This window comes from Hypanus sabinus, chromosome 9, assembly GCF_030144855.1.
Source record: "Hypanus sabinus isolate sHypSab1 chromosome 9, sHypSab1.hap1, whole genome shotgun sequence".
NCBI classification, from domain to species: domain Eukaryota; kingdom Metazoa; phylum Chordata; class Chondrichthyes; order Myliobatiformes; family Dasyatidae; genus Hypanus; species Hypanus sabinus.
The window spans coordinates 21,571,987-21,586,164 of NC_082714.1; the positions used below are offsets into that span (position 1 = coordinate 21,571,987).

At 44.0% G+C, this 14,178-nt stretch overlaps 1 protein-coding gene across 1 annotated transcript in view; it reads right to left on the reverse strand.

The window, feature by feature from the left end:
- Positions 1 to 14,178, reverse strand: part of si:dkeyp-72e1.9 (syntaxin-binding protein 4) — a 123,190-nt gene that overhangs the window by 65,660 nt on the left and 43,352 nt on the right. The window contains exons 4-5 of the mRNA XM_059979208.1: positions 12,569 to 12,638; positions 9,511 to 9,585 (exon numbers count right to left, since the gene is read on the reverse strand). Of these exons, the coding sequence (XP_059835191.1) occupies positions 9,511 to 9,585; positions 12,569 to 12,638 (145 nt within the window). The remainder of the gene's footprint in view (positions 1 to 9,510; positions 9,586 to 12,568; positions 12,639 to 14,178) is intronic.

Genomic DNA, 14,178 nt, shown 5'->3' on the forward strand with positions numbered 1-14,178 from the left:
TCGGTAGCGCAGCTGTTGGCCTGGTTCTGGATGGGATGTGTGTGTCCGTGTGTGTGTGTGGTCAGTAGCGGGGTATGTGAAGAAGTCCCACAAAACTGAGGATTCTTGACAGTGAGTGGTGGGAGGGGCCCGTCGTATACCATAGTCACACTTTCGAGATGGCTCTGGAAGTCCAGCCCCAATAGCACAGGTGCACACAGATTAGGCATGACCAGCAGTTCAAAGTCCCGATATACTGTGCCTTGCACCACCAAAGTCGCTACACAACCCGCCCGGATGTCTGCGGACTGCGACCCAGAGGCCAAATGGAACCTCCGACTGACCAGCCGCGTTGCGAGTCTGCAGCGTTGCACTGTGTCCGGGTGAATAAAACTCCCAGTGCTGCCCGTGTCAAACAGGCATCCAGTCCAATGCCCCTCCACCTGGATGTCCATCATGGATCTTGCAAGCTGGTGTGGGGCGCTTTGGTCGAGAGTCACAGTGGCCAGAGTTGGATCGCCGTCGGGGTACCCGGTCAGCATCGGAGGGTCGGGGGCGGGGCATGCTGACGCCGACAAAGATGGCCGCTCACATCCGGGGTACCCGGTCAGCATCCGAGGATCGGGGGCGGGGCGTGCTGACGTCGACAAAGATGGCCGCCCACATCCCGGCATGCAAGATGGCGGCCCCCACGTTTCACCCGCAGCGCTGCACTCCGCTCGAGGTTGAGACTTACAGACCTTGGCGAAATGGCCCCGCTTTCCGCAGCTGGAGCAGGTCGCTTCTCGCGCTGGACAGCGTTGTCGAGGATGTTTCTTTTGGCCACAGAAATAACAAAGCACGAGTTTCTTACGGGCCACAGCCGTGGTCTGGGTCGGGGAGCTCGTGGAATGGCGACTGGCGGCGGCGTTGGCGAATTCGCTCCCGGGAGCCGGCGGTGGCGGGGTCTGAGGCGTCCACGAAACCGGCAGGGAATCGCGCGACTGGACAGCGTCGGCGTTATGCCGCGCAGCTTCTAGAGCGTTGGCCTTCTCTATCGCCAAGCTTAAGGGAAGATCCGAGTTCTCCAGCAGCCGCTGGCGCATGTACACTGACCTCAGTCCCGTCACAAAGGCGTCTCGCACCAGCAGCTCCGCATGCTGTTCTGCCATGAGCGTCTTGCAGTCACAAGCTCGGACGAGTGTCTGTAGTGCTCGGAGAAACTCAGCGCACGATTCGCCAGGCCGCTGTTGCCGGGTAGCTAAGCGATGTCTTGCGTAGACGGTGTTCACCGGCCGCAGGTACTGTCGTTTGAGGGCGTCCAGTGCCCCTTCGTAGGTCGGCAGGTCCCGGATAAAGGAGTAAACTTTGGAGGAGACCCTCGAGAGTAGGATTCTGTGCATAACGGCGGGTTCAGTCGCACGAAGCTCCGCCAAGTACGATTGGAAGCATGCAAGCCAGTGTTCAAAAGCGAGAGCCGCGTCAGGGTCTTGAGGGTCCAAATCCAACCGGTCCGGACGCAAAACGGGTTCCATGTTTTAAAACTTCCAGTCAATAAAATTGATGCACCATCAATAACTCACACTGAGACGTAGGCGAGATATCGGCTTTTATTGACTGGAAGAAGGAACCAGGAGTGAGTGTCTATCATACAAGGTCCTGGAGACTGAGGCCGATCTTCAGGCCGCAGGTCTCCTTTATACAGGGGCCTGTGGGAGGAGCCACAGGAGCAGTCAGCAGGGGCGTGTCCCGACAGGCACATAGTTCACCACAAAGTGTTCTTTGAACTTTGATTTCACAGGGAGCAACTGCCCTGTCAACCATCCATCTTTGGATGGTTGACCCTTCCAGGATCTTTGACCCTGGAAACTAGAGCTTCCAGGGTCAACAAATGTGGCCACAGGATGCAGGCTTGAGGCCAGGGCTGAACCCAGATCGCCCGAACAGTGGAGTCTTGAACCCGAAACGTTAACCACCCTCTGCCTGGCCTGCAGAGTCCCTCCGGTGGTTAGTTTTGCTACCAGCACCTCCGGCTAGGATGTCACTGTGCTGAGTGGGTACAGAGTGCAAGAGGAAGGAAACGAACAGAAGCTCGACAGTGTGAGTCACACTGATCCTGCCATGCTACTTACAGTGGCCAGCTGTACTCTGCTGAGACCCAAGGGCAGCAAGGACAGAATGCTTGATAAGAATATAGGGAAACTGACACAGGCATCTGGTACACTGCCAGATAAGCTAACATGCTGAAATATTGGCCCGAGGCTGAGTACGTTGCAATGTGCAGTGTAGGATCCCTGGAAGCAGTGGAGACTTTGAAACAATGTATGAAAACAGGGCAGCAACGCTGACTGGGGTGAATATTTGACAAAGGAGTGTAATGGTGTTAAGAATTATTGGGGGGGGAGGAGGTGGGACATCCTTCAGGGATTATGGACGGGATTAAGAGCCAGTTAATATAAACAAGAACCAGTCTTTAGTCTGAAACAAGGAATACTGAATAATTACACACCATTGTCTGCAGACAGCAATCTCTCAGGGCAGTGGTTTGGAATGCTTTGATTCCCATCAAAGGACTTTTAATGTACAGAGGTGTTCCTGGAAGGTGGGACTGAGATACCTCCTGGAATGTGCTGGGACACATCGTTGGTGATATAACCTGGGGTCATCAGGTGTTTCAGGTCTTTCAACGTCAGACACCTTCGCCCAGGCAACCCAGCCAGGGTTGATCAGGCCCTGGCTTGTCCCAGCAGCATTGGTTCACAGGTCACACCTCTTGATCGAAAGGCATCTGGAGACTCGGTCAGCAACCTCTATGATGATCCTGATGGCTGGAAACAGAAATGGTGGGGCGGGAGGAGGGATGGTGGACAGGCGGAGAAGTTCTCTCACTGGACTGTGGTTGGACAAGCTCTGATCTCCCAAGGAACCACTCTTGCCATGAACAATGAGTCATTGTTATCAGGGAGAGTGTGATAACACGGGCAGCCCACCAAATTTAATGTCAGGAGCTTATCTTAATCATTCTCCTTCATTATTACCTAATATGTTGGGTGGTGGAACAGTAACTATTGGGGAGGAGAGCAAAGGCCACAGCCAGGTGACCTTTGAAGGCTGTGCCCATCACTTGGGAATGCTGTGGTGTATTGTGTGTGGGAAAGGAAGGTCAGAGATCAGAGCTGGAGCAACACAAACAAAATGCTGGAAGGACGCAGGTTGAAGGGCCTTGACCTGAAACATTGACTGTTTATTCTCCTCCGTAGATGCAGCCTCGCTTGCTGAGTTCCTCCAGTATTTTGTGTTTGCCAGTGAAGATTTCCAGTAACTGCAGAATCGCTTGTGGTCAGGGCTGGTAGCCAGGGAAGGGGAACGAAGTGTGCATGATCATCATTGTGCTTAGGATTGGGAGAAGCTCTGTCATTGTGATAAATAGGGAGTGGGAGAGGCTGAATTTGCTGGGGAACTGGGATAGAAAAATGGGCACTAGTGAGGGATTGGACAGGGCACTCCAGTTGACAATTTCATGGTGAGAACTTAACAATGAAGTGCTCTGTCTCCACATCTTGGGGGTGAGATTGGTAATATTCACCATTCTGGGCCCAAGGTTAATACTGAAGCCAATGAATCTGCAGAAATTTACTGAACCCAGAAATCACTGAAGTGGTACCCAAAGCAGCAGTGTGATCACTTGAGTCGAGTATGATGTTCTCCTAAGGGATTGTCCATTGGTGGGTCCTTAAATGGCTGTAGCAAGTTGAACACTGGTCCACCCCTCTCCTCCAGCCCCAACACCCTGACCTTTTCAATCTGGCCCGGTGCTTAAATCGGCCAAACCTTGAGTCATTCCTCGTTCTCAGATCTGTGCCCTGTCACTCTGATACACTCTCGGGCCTAGGCCCCTCTGGCTTGATTCTGCCCTACCTCAGTTCTGCTGCTTAGAATTGCCTCCACCCCAGCAATGGGCAAATATTGGCTCACTTCCTGCTCTCAGGCTTAGGCCTTAACGCCTCCATTCAGCTTGTACTTGCCTTACCACAACCACCCTGCACCTTCGAGACTTTCGCTCACACCGCAAAAATGACAGGTGTATAGGTGGGTCAAAGACTCAACTCCAAAAGGGAAGTTACAGGCTATTGATTGCAATGATCGCTTCAGAGAAAACGTGTGATTAATAAAGTAGTTAGTAGTTCTGTTTGCTGCCAGCAAGTCATCACTGTGCTTCACCATCGCCATCTTTAACCCAATGTTTGCATTTACCCTTCAGCAAAACCAATACCTTTCCTCATCTTTGCTTCAAGACCATTCACTGCCTTTGTAGATTGACCAATTGGAAGAAAATCCCTTTATGATTCTTTCCATGGGAATATTTCATTGATTTGGGCTACATGTTTGTGTCATTATTTATCTCTCAACTAGCACATCCAAAACAGATCTTCCATTATTCCAGTACTGACTAAAATTCATTGTCATAAATGTTAACTTAATTTCTCCCTCCACAAATCTTCCTGACCCCTATTTTCTGTTTTTATCCCTGAAAGAGTTTACTCATTATTTCATCCCTTTTTGCTGCAGCTTGTGGTGCTCAACTTAAATGAACCATTTCCTAATGCAACAATGACAGCACACCAAAAATACTTCAATAACTTTGAGACAAACCAGTGGCTCAAAACAAGAAATTATGCAGATGCTGGAAATCTTGAGGAACACACACCAAGTGCTGGATAAATTTAACAGGGCAGGCAGCATTGTGGAGAGGAATGAACAAGTCATTTAATTTTGGACCAAAACCTTTCATTAGGAAGGGAGAAGGAAGCTGTAGAGTGATATGTGTACAAGGCAGCAGGTGAGAGGGGATGTAGGTGGGTGGGAGAGGGGCAGTGAAGTGAGAAGGTGGGAGGTGACAGGTGAAACCAGGTGGGTGGGAGAAAGGCAGTGAAGTGAGAAGGTGGGAGATGATGGGTGGAAAAGATTAAGAGCTGAAAAAAAAATCTGATATGTGAGGACAGTGGACCATGGGAGAAAGAGAAGGGAACCAGAGGCACCAATGCTGTAAATAAATGTAAGTCTCTTTCTGATGCAGAATATTCCTTTTAACTACTTAGATTAATCCACATGCACTTATTGTCTCAGAGTACATATATAAATATATTTGGGGATTTTATTTTAAAACAGAATTTGCTAAATGAGACAGGCATGAAGCTTACATCTCAGTCCTTGCTCTGTAATCCTTGCACCTGGCTACCTGCCTAAATGGTGATTGTCTTCATCCTTCAATAAGTAGTTTGACCCAGCATGCATGTGTACCAGGTCAAAAACCCATTTGGCTCAATCCAGCTAACTCATTTCCATGGCTAGTCTCAATCTGCTGAATCGTTAACCCCCTCAAGCACCAATTTCTTCAGTAATCACAAGTGGACTTGAGATCCCTGTTGTCAATGCTTTTGTTAGCAACATCTACAATACCTTTTGGTGAAACAGCAGCAGAATAATTTCACCTCGTGCTTCTATCAAAAAGCTTCATACAGCTGTCAGAGATCATGGCTTTGGTTACAGTATATACAGTATACTATATAATATATAGAAATCCGCAGCAGAGTAAATTTTAAATTGACCCATTCAAGTCTAATGATTTAATCATCGTGGAGTCTTTCTACTCTTGTGGGATGATATCTTTCCTGAAAAGGGGATCACTCTGCTTGGCAGGTGAGAATTGCGGCTGTGAAATGATCTCAGGTTCTGGGGCTTCCTCCATGGCAATTGACTCTGGGAGTCTAGGAAGTGGTTCTGACAACTCTGGCCACCTTTGTTCTCTAACAGTTGACTCTGCTCTTCTCAACTGATCGATGTGTTGTCTCTAGGTGAAATCCGATGGAATCTCCACTGTGTAGGAGAGTGGTCCAGTTCTGTCCTTATTCTTTCCACTTTTGATCACCTCTGTAGTTCCTCACCAGGACTGCTTGACCAGGAGTGAAACACTGAACCTCTCTGTTTGAGGAGCCCTCAATTTGTCCCAGCTAATTGTCCTGAGATTGGGTTTGAGGAGATCGGAGCGCTAACACAAGGGATGACCCAGGAACAGCATAGCTGGTGAGTTGTAGGTTGTGGAGTGTGCTGCATTGTGACATGCAAGGAGAAAATTGGCGAGCTTCAGGTTCAGTGTCAGTGTAGTGTGTTCTGCTACCATTGCTCACAGTGCATGCTTTAGATTCTGGACCATCCCTTCCAGCAAGCCATTTGTAGTTGGGTGGTATGGTGTAGACATAATATTTCTTATTTCACTCATTTTCAGGAATTACTGAAACTGTTTCACAACAGACTGTGGTCCATTGTCACTGACTAAGTGCTGTGGAACACCAGTTCTTGAGAGGAGTCTTCTCAACACATCAACAGTGTGTGAGGCTAAAGTGGAGACTATTGGCCAGTTTTTAGTTGTATCCACTACTACCAAAAAAATTTTGCAAGTGGATGGTGTGGCAAAATCTACATGAATCCTCCACCTGGCAATTAGGCATTCCCCAGGGATGAAGAAGCACTGCTGTTGGCACCTTCTGGATGTGTTGGCATCCTGCACACTGCATGACAAGCTACTTGGCTTGTAGGTCTATCCCAGGCCATCAGACAAAACTACAAGCCAATGGTTTACTTTTAATCTTGCCCAGATGACCAGCAGTCAGCTCCTCCAACAGTCTGGCCCTCAGCTTGGATAGTACAACTCTCAATCGCCATATAAGGCAAACTCCATCGTAGGCAAGCTTCACTGGATGGCAATGATCATAACATACGCAGAGTCCGATGTCACTATTTCCTTTGACTTTTGAAAACCACCTGCTAACTGCTTCATCCATTGCCATTTCTTCCTGATCTGTGGTAATGAGTTTAAGAGGTGGAGCACAGTAGATAGGTTTGATATGAACCAATTATAGTAATTGAAAAATCATGTGATACTTCTCTTGGCCTTTGGGCATCCAGCACTGCTTGAATTTTCTCAGCAAACTTGTGACACTTGGTTAAAAGAATTCACACTTAGAACATAGAATAGTACAGGCCCTTCGGCCCACGATGTTGTGCCGACCCTTAAACCCTGCCTCCCATATAACCCCCCCCCCACCTTAAATTCCTCCACACACCTGTCTAGAAGTCTCTTAAACTTCACTAGTGTATCTTCCTCCACCACTGACTCAGGCAGTGCATTCCACGCACCAACCACTCTCTGAGTAAAAACTTCCTCTAATATCCCCCTTGAAATTCCTTCCCCTTACCTTAAAGCCATGTCTTGTTGCATCATGCTCTGTTCTCTAATATTTAATAATATTATAGTATTTTAACATTGTCTTGAGATTTTGGAGATGTTCCTTGTCATCCCCACCGGATGATGGCAACCAGGTAACACCGAGTGCTTGGACAGCCCTGCAGCACCTGGTCCGTAGCTTTCTGCCAGAGTGCAGGTGCAGACACTACTCCAAAAATAAGCCTACTAGAGCAATAAAGGCCTTTGCAAGTGTTTATGGTGAGAAACTCATTGGACTCTTATTCCACCTCCATCTGTAGGTAGGGCTCAGCTATGTCCACTTTGCTGAAGTGTTTTCCGCCAAAGAGGTTTGCAAAGGTATCCTTTATCCTAGGCAGAGGGTATTGATCCACTTTCAGTGTTGGGTTGATGGTGACCTTAAAATCACGAGGGATCCCGATAGTCTCATTCTTCTTGACTACTGGGACCACTGGCATTGCCCGTGGGCTCCACTAAACCTTGGGAAGAATTCCTCCTGCCTCCATGCAATCTAAGTCACTGGCTGTTTTTAACACGGTTGGCATACGGAACTGGATGGGCTTTGCAAACCTTGGATGCAGCATTTTCATTTAACACTACTTTACCATCGATATGTTCGCGTTTTCCAATGCCATCCTTGCAATGGATTTTCTATGAAAATGGTGGATGGATCTCCAATCAAGTTGCTGCTGTCTCAGCCAATCACTATGCTGGGCCTTCCTGTTTTAACCACATACAAACCCAATGTGGATTGTTGGTTGTTGTATTCCATTGTTACAAATGTCATTCCCAAGGGATTATCTTTTCTCCAGTATAAGTTCTTTGTTGGATATCTGCCAGCTTCAGTTCAGCATCTTTGAAATTCTGTTCAAAATCTTTTTTTTTGAATAACCAAAACAGTCGAGCCAGTGTCCAATTCCATTTTAATTAATTTGCTGTTCACTTCTGGTGTAAACCATATTGCTTGTCTGTTTTTAGTTTTCACAATGTAAATGTCAAGGCTACACAGCCCTGAGTTATTCTCATCGCTATTAGATTTTTCACCAACAGCATACAGATCAGTACTCTTTTTGAAACTGTAGCCTGACTCTAGCTTTTACTCTTCACCGTTCAGTCCATTTACTTTTGTCTGCCTGATATGCCCTTTTGTATGTGTCGTACTTTGTTTTATTTTCTGCAAGTTTCACCTTTAAATCTGCATTGGACTGGTGTTTGTAAGCCCTTGCCACAGTTGTAACACAATTTGCTCTGCCTGCCTAGTTTCTGTTTAGATGGTGCAATTCTGTTCACATTTACTTCCATTCCTGACGGCAACTCAATTGTGTCTCTGCTGTTTGCAATTCTAACTGCTCTTTTAAATATAAGTAGTGCTACAGTTAGGAGCTGTTTTGGAATGCTTTGTTGTAAGATACTACAAACGAAGCAATCTCAGTGCATCATTTAGCCCATTATTGAACTGACAATGCTCAGACAATCTCTTTAATTCAGGCATGTACACTGAAATTGACTCCCCTTTCTTTTGATTCCACCTATGACACCTAAAGTATTTTGCAATTAAGAAAGGTTTTGATTCTAAATGTTTTTCCATTACTTTCATGATATCAGCAAAGCTCATTTCAGCTGGTTTGGTTAGAGAAATGAAACGTATTAGCAAACTATATGCTTTTCCATCTAATGCACTCAGAAACTGGCACTCGCTTTTCATGGGCTATTTCATTTGCTTCAAAACACTGTGTGATTTGTTCAGTACATAATATCCAGTTTCCTGTTGTGTAATCAAACACATCAATTTTTCCAGTGTAGCCAGCCATTTCTGCTCTTTTATTTGTTTATTATTATTATTATCATCACCCGGTACTTATTGTTTATAAACCCAGAGTTCAGACTTCCTTGCCTTTTTTAACTCAATCATTTCTGTCTCCTTTTCACTGCGCTTCAAAAGGTAGGCAGCCATCTCAGTTTATTTAAAACTTACTCATCACCACTGCTATGTCTTGTAACTCGAAAACTCATTGAAAGCTAAACAAGAGAGCTGGGAGATAACTCGTATATGTTCAATTTTACTTTAACTGAGGTGCACACATACAACATGGTACTGTTACATCTTTAAAAAACATATGTTTATTCAATCAATATATTTACAATATTACTCACATATTACTGACATATCAAACACACAACAATCAGCATAACATTGTGGGCTGAAGGGCCTCTACCATCCTGTAATGTCCTGTAATCTATAAAGAGACAAACATTAGACTACAGTCTAATGGTTTGGAGTTTCTTACCTTCCCTGTTCATCCCGTGCAATCATCAGCCTCATGTTATTGGATGAAGAGGCAGCTCGAAGGATTTCCACTGCACTAGAAATGAGAAAGATTGATTAATCCAGAAGCATCACCAAAACAGACTTGACATCCATAGGAATGTAATGGCTATAAGGAACTAAAGTTGAAGATTAACTCCCTGGTTTCAACAGCTCCCTGAAAACTAAAGAAAATAAGAAACAGGGGCCCTCAAATCTGCTCTGTTACACAATAAGATCAGGACTGGTCTTATTGTTAACTCCACCTGCAACTAACTTCCTGTTTACCCTTAATTGTCCTGTATTTCAAAAATCAGTCCATATCAGCCCTAAACATACTTAATGGTTCAGATTTCTGGAGCAGAAAAAGATATATACAACAATATTAAAAAACCCTCCTCATCTTGGTGTATTGATATTGGTTTATTATTGTCACACATGTTGACAAATAGTGAAAACCTGTTGTGGATGATGCTTTATTTTGAGACTCTGACAGAAGGTGAAATTTTTAAAGCACATCCTAGAAAGTTTTTTGATCAAATATGTGGATAATATCACAGAGAAGAAAGGAGCTGAATCTTTAGAAATACTGTACAAAAGTCTTAGGCACACATATATTGTTAGGATGCCTAAGACTTTTGCACAGTACTGTATTTGTCAACGTGGAGCTGAAAACGAATTTGTAAATCTGGTAGGTGCAAAGGATGTTGGGAATGATGAGGGTAGAGTGCCACGGGAGGGGTGTAGGACAGGCAGCAGAGGAGTGGCAGGGCGGGAGATGGTGTAAGTGCAGGCACACCCTACCCAGAGACACCGGGCAATGTCATTTTATTCCAAACAATTAGTTTATTTATCATTACAGAGTATTGCTGTTGCTTACTGTTCCTTTGCCTCTCCCTTCCCTTTTTCCCAACCATGATTCCCCTCTCCCTGACCCCTTCCCATTCTCAGTTCACAATAGAAACCCGTATCAGAATCAGGTTTATAATCACTCACATGTGTCATTTCACTAGAATTCAGGAGAGTGAGGGGTGATCCAATGGAAACGTATTGAATGGTGAAAGGCCTTGATCGAGTGGATGTGGAGGGGATGTTTCCTATGGTGGGAGAGTCTAAGACCAGAAGACACAGCCTCAGAATAGAGGGGTGTCCTTTTAGAACAGAGATGAGGAAGAACTTCTTTAGCTAGAGAGTGGTGAGTTGTGGAATTCATTGCCACAGACAGCTGTGGAGGCCAAGTATTTATGTATATTTAAGGCAGAGGTTGATAGAATCTCGATTGGTCTGGGCATAGAGTGATAAGGGAAGAAAGCAGGAGACCGGGGCTGAGAGGAAAATTGGATCAACTGTGATGGAATGACAGAGCAGACTCGATGGGCCAAGTGGCCTAATTCTGTTCCTGTATCTTATGGGCTTATGGAAATTAGGTTTTTTTGCACAGCAGTACAGTGCAATAGGTAAAATTACTACAGTACTCTGCAAACGTCTTAGGCTCCCCAGCTCTATATATTCACCTCAGACTTTTGCACTATACGGTAACTCTATTAAGTCGAGAGAGTGTCAGTGGGGGAGCATTTCAGAAATAATGACTATAGCTCTAAACTTTAAAGCTGCTAAGGATAATTAGGAAATTAAAGATCTTAATTGAATGAGGTACTTCTCAAAATGGTGGTGGAGCCAGGAACTCTCATAACACTTCAGAATTATTTAGCTGAACACCTGAAATGGCGGGAAAGCTGGAGAATGAGACTAGTATAGATTAGCACTCAATGACTATCATGAACACCATGAACCGAAGGACTTCTTTCCACGTTATAAGATTCTGCCCCATTGTCCTGGAAATGTCTTAACTAAACCCAACTGTTCAAGCCCACTTAGAATTTTATATCTTTCAATAAGATCATCTCACATTCTTCTAGATTTCTAAGCGATGGCCCTGCTTGCTCAATCTTTCTGTTATCAACTAAGCGGGCTGAGGAAACTAAAGCAAACTTTGCATTTCTGAGGTGCTGTTGCGTAACATCTTGCTGGGCAGAGCTGCTTCAACATGAATGACTCATTTGAAGGTTTTGGTGCCCCATTTTGTGGAAGAATGTTGTCAAATGTTATTTAAAGCCTTGAGCCTCCACCACAGAGTCAGGTGAACCAAGGTTTAAATATATATAAAAGTGGCCTTAAAATGAATTTAGCCTGTGAGATGCTTATGGTTCGGCAGTAGGAAAACGTCAGTTTTATCCTGCTCATGAGACTGATGGGGGGATAATTACATTACTAGCTAAAAACAAAGATTATTAAAACTTCTTGTTTTGAACTACAAGGGGTAATTGATAAGTTCGTGGCCTAAGGTAGAAGGAGTCTATTTTAGAAAATCTAGCACATTTATTTTTCAACATAGTCCCCTCCTACACTTACACACTTAGTCCAGCGGTCGTGAAGCATACGGATCCCTTCTTTGTAGAAGTGGTCCACAGCAAGGGTGATTGATAAGTTTGTGGCCTAAGATGGAAGGAGATGAGTTATACAGCTCTCGTTATATGCACATACAGTTCAACTCTTTGAGTGAAAATGCAGAAAGTTTGAAGTTAATAACTCATCTCCTCCCAACAACTTAGGCCACGAACTTATCAATCACCCCTGCTGTGGACCACTTCTGGAGGTCCAAGACACCGACTTCTACAAAGAAGGGATCCCTATGCTCCATGACCGCTGGACTAAGTGCATAAATGTAGGAAAAAAAATACGCTAGGTTTTCTAAAATTGACTCCTACCTTTTGTTGTAAATAAACAACTTGATTTTTAGTAGTATAGACTGAAGGTGGTTTCAGTTTGCTTCAGACATAGTGAATCAAAACATGCTTTAGACAATGCAAAGCATTCAAGTGGTATCTTTTCTGTCCCTCTCGGGATATCCCAACAAAAAAACTATTGCAATAAGTACTTAACACACACGCACGGTATATAAATTTCATGTCTGATAGATTGGAGTGGGATGTTTAGCAGATAAAATTATATATAACACAACAATTTTTTTTAATATCTACCTTTCATTTGTCACTCCCACCAGACTGTCACCATTAACTTCAAGAATCTGGTCTCCAGGTTGCAGGCGACCTAGAGATTTAAGAGTAAGAGCACGATGTAGAACATTTAGAATGCATTCTCATATCGGTTTATAGCAGGGGTCAGCAACCTTTTTGCCTCTGTGGGCCAGATCGCGTATTAATGAGCGGACGGTGGGCCAGATAAATGCCATGAAAAACTTAAAATATGGGAATTATCCATTTAAATACATCTAGTTATGTTTTGCCTCAAATTAATGAATAACGCATGCTAGAAAATCATTTGTGCTTAACCAAGGATGCCAGTTAGTAAAGAACTCAGTTTAGTTGCAAGTTATTTCAATCAAGGCATCTTTTGAATCTATTAAAAGGACACAAAGAATCTTTAAACATAAAACATATGAACATGATGCATCGAATGGTGGTAAATTAAGTATAATATAAAAGAAAATTTTAATACAAACAGTCGATAAATCTAAGTGAAACTTGATGCTGTTTGTTGCTTGAAAGCTTCTCAATATTGGGCGTCAGACTTGTTGATGCCAAGAACAAGACATTATCCAGATGGGCATCAGTCAATCTTGTTCTTAAATGGTTCTTGTTGTGCTTCATTTTTGAAAATAATTGCTCACGCAGACAAGTGCTGCCAAACAACGATGCCATCTTTTTTGCATGGTCCACTAAGTTAGGATACTTCCCACTTGGATGAATATATTTTCTATAGAAGTCAAGCACTGCCACATCTTCAGAATGAAATTTAGATTTCAATACGTCATCACACTGCATCTCAAGCAATTCCATTTGAAAAATTTCTGATACACTTCCACATCAAATGGAGTAGCAAACAGCTTGAACTCATTTGCATGCAAGCGAAAATCAGCAAAACAAGATGCAAACAACTTTCAACATCTGCTGACATTTCTTCAACTCGCCATGTGATCGTTCTTGCTGACAGATGCAAATGAAGATTCCTCTTCAGGACAAACAATATCTACCACTGCCAGTAAACGTTCTTTGACAAACCCTCCATCTGTAAAAGGCTTCATCTTTTCTGCAATACGTTTTGAGACTTCGTAGCTGGCATGGGTATTTCCTTCATTTTCACTGCTTTTCTTGGCAAAAAATGATGTTTGTTTTCATAAACTAGCCTTCATTCACTCAATTTCATCCTTCCTTGCTTGCCCAGTAAACTTGTTAAAATTTCCACTATGGTGGGTCTCGTAATGTCACCTGATATTTGCCACCTTCTTCACAGCAACATTTTCTAGGAGATAAATGAGATAAACTGGTTTCCCAGCTTGCTCGATGGAGAAGTAATCTAGTGTCCAAGTGTCTTGGAAATTTTGGCACTCAGTGTCTACCTTCCTGCGTTTTGCATTCATTGCCATCGGCATTTTTTCCTTCGATTTTATTTCGAAACGCGAGTTATTCAACAAATATCGTAGCACATGTAAATATCAGGATATTTAGTGTGGATTTCTTATTAAAACACAGTGACAGTTTCTGTTTACAAATTTGAACGATCCCATCTGAAAACCAGCGCGTGCATGGAGAGTATCTAATACATATTAATAAGGTGGTCTGCCTTCCCG